Source organism: Drosophila bipectinata, chromosome 2R, assembly GCF_030179905.1.
Source record: "Drosophila bipectinata strain 14024-0381.07 chromosome 2R, DbipHiC1v2, whole genome shotgun sequence".
Taxonomy (NCBI): Eukaryota; Metazoa; Arthropoda; class Insecta; order Diptera; family Drosophilidae; genus Drosophila; species Drosophila bipectinata.
The window spans coordinates 15,915,809-15,922,037 of NC_091737.1; the positions used below are offsets into that span (position 1 = coordinate 15,915,809).

The 6,229-nt window shown below is 46.8% G+C and overlaps 4 protein-coding genes across 5 annotated transcripts; 3 read left to right on the forward strand and 1 right to left on the reverse strand.

The window, feature by feature from the left end:
* Positions 1–64: 64 nt before the first annotated feature.
* eIF3c (eukaryotic translation initiation factor 3 subunit c) lies at positions 65–3,585 on the forward strand. Of its 2 annotated transcripts, none has more exons than XM_017238624.3 (3): positions 65–198; positions 431–558; positions 627–3,585. In XM_017238624.3, the coding sequence occupies exons 2-3, from the start codon at positions 466–468 to the stop codon at positions 3,252–3,254; spliced, it is 2,721 nt and encodes a 906-aa protein (XP_017094113.1). In that variant the 5' UTR covers positions 65–198; positions 431–465; the 3' UTR covers positions 3,255–3,585. The 2 variants fall into 2 exon arrangements, with proteins under 2 accessions (XP_017094113.1, XP_017094116.1); XM_017238627.3 differs by lacking the exon at positions 65–198 and adding an exon at positions 254–272.
* A 164-nt stretch (positions 3,586–3,749) lies between these two features.
* On the forward strand, positions 3,750–4,473 carry LOC108123466 (TP53-regulated inhibitor of apoptosis 1-like). Its single transcript, XM_017238634.3, has 2 exons — positions 3,750–3,987; positions 4,052–4,473. Exons 1-2 carry the CDS (start codon positions 3,841–3,843, stop codon positions 4,160–4,162), a joined length of 258 nt encoding a protein of 85 aa, XP_017094123.1. The 5' UTR covers positions 3,750–3,840; the 3' UTR covers positions 4,163–4,473.
* A 165-nt stretch (positions 4,474–4,638) lies between these two features.
* IBIN (Induced by Infection) lies at positions 4,639–4,871 on the forward strand. Its single transcript, XM_043210619.2, has one exon. It carries the CDS (start codon positions 4,685–4,687, stop codon positions 4,808–4,810), a length of 126 nt encoding a protein of 41 aa, XP_043066554.1. The 5' UTR covers positions 4,639–4,684; the 3' UTR covers positions 4,811–4,871.
* P32 (complement C1q binding protein P32) lies at positions 4,861–6,216 on the reverse strand. The gene is made up of 3 exons (XM_017238632.3): positions 5,910–6,216; positions 5,438–5,782; positions 4,861–5,378 (listed from the first exon to the last, which is right to left on the reverse strand). Exons 1-3 carry the CDS (start codon positions 6,109–6,111, stop codon positions 5,137–5,139), a joined length of 789 nt encoding a protein of 262 aa, XP_017094121.1. The 5' UTR covers positions 6,112–6,216; the 3' UTR covers positions 4,861–5,136.
* Positions 6,217–6,229: the final 13 nt, after the last annotated feature.

Below are 6,229 nucleotides of genomic sequence, written 5' to 3' on the forward strand. Positions count from 1 at the left end.
AATATTTAAACGTCGCGCCCTTTTATGAAACTTATCGAATATTATTGAATTTGTAACCGATACAAAAAAACTGTGTTGGTTAGAGTGTTGGAAATTCTCTAAATAATTGTATAAATCAATCGATACATATATCGATATTCATACCAATGTGGCTCCCATCTCTAAGCCTCTCTTTTTGATTCGACATCGTTAAAAAAAGTAAGTAAAAAAGACAGTTATTGTGAAATATTGTGCCCTGGCAATAGGTAAACAGTTTAAAGTATCCACCCAGGGTATGTTTGACTAAGGTTTGGTTAAAAAATTCAATGACTGAGTGTAAAAAACAATGCAAAAACATTTTGCAAAACGCCATGTTGGCCGCTCAAACATAACCTCAACCGCCGGAGAAATTATGTGGCCTGAAATATTTAATTAGAATTTGTTATTCCAGGTGCAGACAAACAGCCGTGTAGATAGTCCACGAACATGTCGCGTTTCTTTGCCAACGGGTCCGACTCGGAGTCCGAGTCCAGTGAGGAGGAGGTCCAAGCGACCAACTTCAACAAAGCCAGCGCCTTCGTGAGTACCACCGCCCATGTGTGAGGCTCCCTTGAGACATTCGACTTATTATTTGTTTTTATCCACAGCAATTCAGTGACGATGAAGAGGAGGTCAAGCGTGTGGTGCGCTCCACCAAGGAGAAGCGCTACGAGAACCTCACCAACATTATCAAGACCATCCGCAACCACAAGAAGATCAAGGATATCCCCAATACGCTCTCCAGCTTCGAAGATTTAACGAAAGCCTACACAAAGGCTCTTCCTGTAATTTCCAAGGAGGAGAACGGCATCACCCCCCGGTTTTATATCCGGTGCCTTGCCGAGCTGGAGGACTTCATCAATGAAGTGTGGGAGGACCGCGAAGGCAGGAAAAACCTATCGAAGAACAACTCCAAGTCGCTGGGAACACTGCGCCAAAAGGTGCGTAAGTACATCAAGGACTTCGAAGACGACCTTTCTCGCTTCCGCGAGGCACCCGACCAGGAGAGCGAAGCTGAGGATGAGGAGGCGGTCCACGACAGCGACGGCGGTGATGCTGGCGACGATAGCGACGCCCCCGTTAAGCGAGAACCAGCTGAAGCCGCTCCAAAAGTGGCCAAGACTGTCCCTGCCAAGGCTGCACCTGCCGATGACGATGATTCTGATGACTCCATCGACTGGGATTCTGATTCGGAGACTGAAACTGAGTCATCCGACGACGAGAACCAATACCAGAATATGCGTGAACGCTTCTTGAAGCGCACCACTGAGAAGGAGGACAAGGACGATGATAAGCGCAAGGATAAGCGTAAGGAGCAGAAGATCAAGATCCGCAAGCGCCCAGAGGACGATGAAGATGGTGAGTGGGAGACCGTGGTCAAGGGACATGTCGTGGAGAAGCCGAAAATGTTTGAGAAAGACGCCGAAATCGACATTCCCCTTGTGCTTGCCAAGCTGGTGGAGATTATGTCTGCCCGTGGCAAGAAGCGTACCGATCGTCGCCTTCAGATCGATCTGTTGTTTGAGCTGCGCGATATTTCCGATCAGCATAATCTGGGAACCGCCGTCTCCGTGAAGATCCACTTCAACATCATCTCAGCCATTTTCGATTACAACCAGAAAATTTCTGAGCCCATGAAGCTGGAGCACTGGGCCCTGCTTCTGGAAGTAATGCAGAGCATGTTGAAGCTCCTGCTAGATAATCGCGACATCCACCTGAGCGAGAGCGTTGCCGAGGAGCACGAGGAACTGGCCACATCGCCTTTTTACGTACGCGGATGCCCTTTGGCTGCCGTGGAGCGTTTGGATGATGAGTTCACGAAGTTGTTGAAGGAGTGTGACCCACATTCGAATGACTACGTGTCCCGTTTGAAAGACGAAGTAAACGTGGTCAAGACCATTGAGCTGGTTCTGCAGTACTATGAGAACGATGGCAATAACAACGAACGTTGTCGCATCTACCTGCGCAAGATCGAGCATTTGTACTACAAGTTCGATCCGGAGGTCCTTAAGAAGAAGCGCGGAGAGATTCCCCAGAACACTCAAACCTCTGTTGACGTGATGGATCGCTTGTGCAAGTTCATCTACGCCAAGGACGACACTGACCGCATCCGTACGAGAGCCATCCTGGCGCACATCTACCACCACGCCATGCACGACAACTGGTTCCAAGCGCGAGATCTTGTATTAATGTCCCACCTGCAGGACAACATTGATGCCGCAGATCCCGCCACCCGCATTCTGTACAATCGCATGATGGCCAACCTGGGTCTGTGCGCTTTCCGCCAAGAGAACATCAAGGATGCGCATCATTGTCTGGTGGATTTGATGGTTACCGGCAAACCGAAGGAGCTTCTCGCTCAAGGACTGCTGCCGCAGCGCCAGCACGAACGCTCCGCCGAGCAGGAGAAAATCGAAAAGCAGCGCCAGATGCCATTCCACATGCACATCAACCTGGAGTTGCTCGAGTGCGTGTACCTGGTGTCCGCCATGCTTTTGGAGATTCCTTACATCGCTGCCCATGAATTTGACGCTCGCCGCCGTATGATCAGCAAGACCTTCTACCAGCAGCTGCGGTCTTCCGAACGTCAGTCCCTGGTTGGTCCGCCTGAGTCGATGCGCGAGCATGTGGTGGCTGCTGCCAAGGCTATGAGGTGCGGAAACTGGCAGGCCTGCGCCAACTTTATCGTCAACAAGAAGATGAACACCAAGGTGTGGGACCTGTTCTACGAGTCGGACCGTGTGCGTGAAATGCTGACCAAATTCATTAAGGAGGAGTCGCTGCGCACCTATTTGTTCACCTACTCCAACGTCTACACCTCCATTAGCATACCCTCGCTGGCCCAGATGTACGAGCTGCCCGTGCAGAAGGTGCACTCGATCATCAGCAAGATGATCATTAACGAGGAGTTGATGGCCAGCCTGGACGACCCATCCGAGACTGTCGTCATGCACCGCTCGGAGCCCTCGCGCCTACAAGCCTTGGCCATGCAGTTCGTGGACAAGGTCACCAACCTGGTGGATGTCAACGAGAAGGTGTTCGACATGAAGCAGGGCAACTTCTTCCAGCGCGGCAACATGGGCAACCGAGGCGATCGCGGATATAACCGGAACCAGGACGGTAACTGGGGAGGTCAGATCCGTAATATTAAGCGTATCAGTGGCCAGCGCAACCAACGAGGCCGTAAGCATCAACAGCAGCAGCAACAACAAGTGCAGACCATCGACGAGGAGTAGACGCCAGACCATCATCCTGCTGCCGCCCTGATCCTCTCCAGCGAGAGTTAGCTTGAACATCAACAAAACAACAAATAATCAGAACAAACTTGTAGCACTTCGACTATTAAAAATGGGAAGGCCATGGACAACTACTGGGGTTACGTGTAGTCAGACCTCCGATTCGGTTCCTGGCTGGATCGGAGGTCTGGTTCCATCATCCACTTACGTTGCCTGTTTCTTAAGCCAAGTCAAAATTGAATTTGTTTATTCGCTCATTAATTGAAAATATTGAAAACTGCATTTTTGTATCTGTCCTAAAAAATTAAAAAAAAACTTAAAAGAACGGAAATTTTGACTTTTACTTAATCGGTGAAAAGTGTAATTTATTATTTAATAAAATTCGAAGAGATAGAAAATTTTGAACTAAAATTCAGTTATTTTAGTAAGACCTTTTAAGCCAGGGGAAAAAATATATTTTCCCGTATTTCTTCCTCCCATCTCTAGAAAAACCTAGTGTGACCTTACAAATAAAGTTTTTATCAGAACTTGCTCACATTTTTCGGCAGCTTATTATTTAACAAAAATTATAACTCAAAATCTCAGAATGAATAGCATTGGAGAGGACTGCAACGAGCTAAAGAAACAGTACGATGCCTGCTTTAATAGCTGGTTCTCGGAGCGATTCCTCAAGGGTCAGACAGACGACTCGTCGTGTGCGCCTATTTTCCGGGTATATCAGGAGTGCGTGAAGGTAAAAACAGAGTTTCATCATCGTATTTGGGGCCGGAGTAATCAATCCAACCTTTGACCAACAGCGCGCGATGAAGGAACAGAAGATCGAGTTACGGGAAATCGAAACGGAATTCACCACATCTTCGGAGTACGAAAACTCCAGCAGTTCCGGAGGAAAGCAGAGCAAGAGTTGACCAGCAATGACAAATTCCGGCTACGGCTCCAATCCGACAATAGGCCAGAATGCGGAACACCAGACTCTCACCAGTCACCAAAGGCGAGGATCTGGTTAAGAACCGTATAAAGGTCATAAAGTTCAGCAATGCAAGTACCAGAAGCTGCTTTTGCTAAGTTATATGATTCCTATACATAACCAGAAATATACAACTTAAATTATATAGTATATGTTCATCTTAAGTTCAAGTAGAGATTTTAAAAAACTGTTATATTCTTGATTGCAATAAAATGTGTAAATATATATACTAAAAGACTTCTTATCAACCAACCCAAGGTGCTTTTTAAAAAACGAACCGTAAGATCGTATAAAATCTTTGTCTTTTGTTATCTCTTTAAGTGAATCCCTACCTTGAACAAAGATTCCGGACTTCCCAATTGGGGAAAAACTTTTAGTAATCAATACAATGAACCCTCTCCTATAAATTGCATCCCAAGCAGATGCTTCCGCACACTCAAAAGTTAAACCTTCAAGAAGTAAGATGCAGCTTCTCCCTCTGCTTGTGATGCTAGCTTTGGTCATCTGCGCCGCTTGCAAGAACCACGAGGAATGGCCAGGACACCGACCAGGGGACTACGAGCCAAGGCCTTACTCAAGACCATTTTAATCATAAAGGAATCATTCTGAAAACCTGTAAAAAATTAATAAATTGCTGGGTTTTTGTGTAACTGTCTATATTTTTAAAAATCAAACTTGGAGCCAATGCCGAACTGGGTATAAAATTGCCATTTGATGCTCCTCCTATTCCGAAACACGAATAAATGTTTGCTGGCTTAAAAACTAAGATTACGACCACAGAGAAGCCAAAAACACGATTAATCAAAATTGTTTTTAGTGGAGAAGCTGTGGCGTACACAGTAGAAACTTAAAAACCTATTCAACTTTTTGCATTAAGATTAGGTTGGGAGCGATGAACGCTTCCTGATGGGGCGTTTACTTGGCCCCGGTGGTGAACTTTGAGAGCTTTTCCAAAAGAGCAATGTAGGAAGTGTGCTCATGGGCGGTGGCCAAATCTGACAACTTCTCCGCAAAGTCCTGGCTGATGCCCTTCTCCTCCAGTAGATTGATCAGCAAGTCGTACAAGTAACCGTCAAGCACGTCGCCAGCAACAGCATAGACCTTATCATTCCACTCGCCTTCGTAAATAGCCATTTCGTCAATGGAGAACACATCGTCTAGAAAAAATAGGCGAAGTTCAGAATTTGAAGATTAAACATTCGAGTTTTGTACATACTGTATTCTCCCTCCTGTGCTTCTCCTTGGAGGTAGGAGCAGGTGAAGCTAAGTGTGGAGCTACCCTTGATGATGTCCACCTCGAATTGGGGCTTGCTGCGCATCTCGCCCAGGTCTGGTTTGTCGGCGTTCGGATTAATTTCTGGCTCCTCCTCGCTATCCACAGAGTGATTGACATTAAAGCTGATTACCACCTTTTCCTTGTCCGTCTGTTTGCTGAGTTCGACATCGGCTCCGTTCAGCTTGACGCTGAATCCATCAAGGGTGCTGGGCACAGTCTTGCCCTTCTGAACCTTGCGCTCGGCCACGATCTCCTCCGTGAGGAACTCGACTAGCTCTCGCTCACCTGAAAATAAACATAGGATTCGGATTTCAATGTTTTGGATTCAATTTCTATCCCGCTTTTTTGAGGTTATGTAAGATGCGGCATGTTCCGCTGGATAAAACATGAATTTTTTGAGTGAAAAACTCACATTTTGTGTGGATATTGCAGCCACACGTGCAGTTAATGCTGGGCTTGTGCACGTTCAACACGGTTACATGATCATTGCATCCGGCCGCCGGCTTTTTCGTCATGTGCCACAGGCTCCGGGTGAAGTCGCGCTTGCCCAGGGCTCCCGTCGCGGAGCTGGCCAAGTTAGCGAATCGCAAGGTTGCTGTCCTCAGGCTGTTCATGTTGTTATATAATTGTGGTAGTACTTCTTGAGCGTTTAATTAAACGGAAAAAATGTGCAACGCCGAATGTGCGAGACTTTAGGGAAAGTGTGACCTATCTAGTGTATTCAAAATAATA

What these genes read in the sequence shown, in the direction of transcription:
- eIF3c (XM_017238624.3), top strand. Translation starts at nt 466, where the DNA reads ATGTCGCGTTTCTTTGCCAACGGGTCCGACTCGGAGTCCGAGTCCAGT. An exon ending in TCAACAAAGCCAGCGCCTTC is followed by an intron (nt 559 to 626) that starts GTGAGTACCACC and finishes TTTTATCCACAG; the next exon opens with CAATTCAGTGACGATGAAGA.
- IBIN (XM_043210619.2), top strand. Translation starts at nt 4,685, where the DNA reads ATGCAGCTTCTCCCTCTGCTTGTGATGCTAGCTTTGGTCATCTGCGCC.
- LOC108123466 (XM_017238634.3), top strand. Translation starts at nt 3,841, where the DNA reads ATGAATAGCATTGGAGAGGACTGCAACGAGCTAAAGAAACAGTACGAT. An exon ending in TATATCAGGAGTGCGTGAAG is followed by an intron (nt 3,988 to 4,051) that starts GTAAAAACAGAG and finishes TTTGACCAACAG; the next exon opens with CGCGCGATGAAGGAACAGAA.
- P32 (XM_017238632.3), bottom strand. Translation starts at nt 6,111, where the DNA reads ATGAACAGCCTGAGGACAGCAACCTTGCGATTCGCTAACTTGGCCAGC. An exon ending in CTGCAATATCCACACAAAAT is followed by an intron (nt 5,783 to 5,909) that starts GTGAGTTTTTCA and finishes GTTTATTTTCAG; the next exon opens with GTGAGCGAGAGCTAGTCGAG. An exon ending in AGCACAGGAGGGAGAATACA is followed by an intron (nt 5,379 to 5,437) that starts GTATGTACAAAA and finishes TATTTTTTCTAG; the next exon opens with ACGATGTGTTCTCCATTGAC.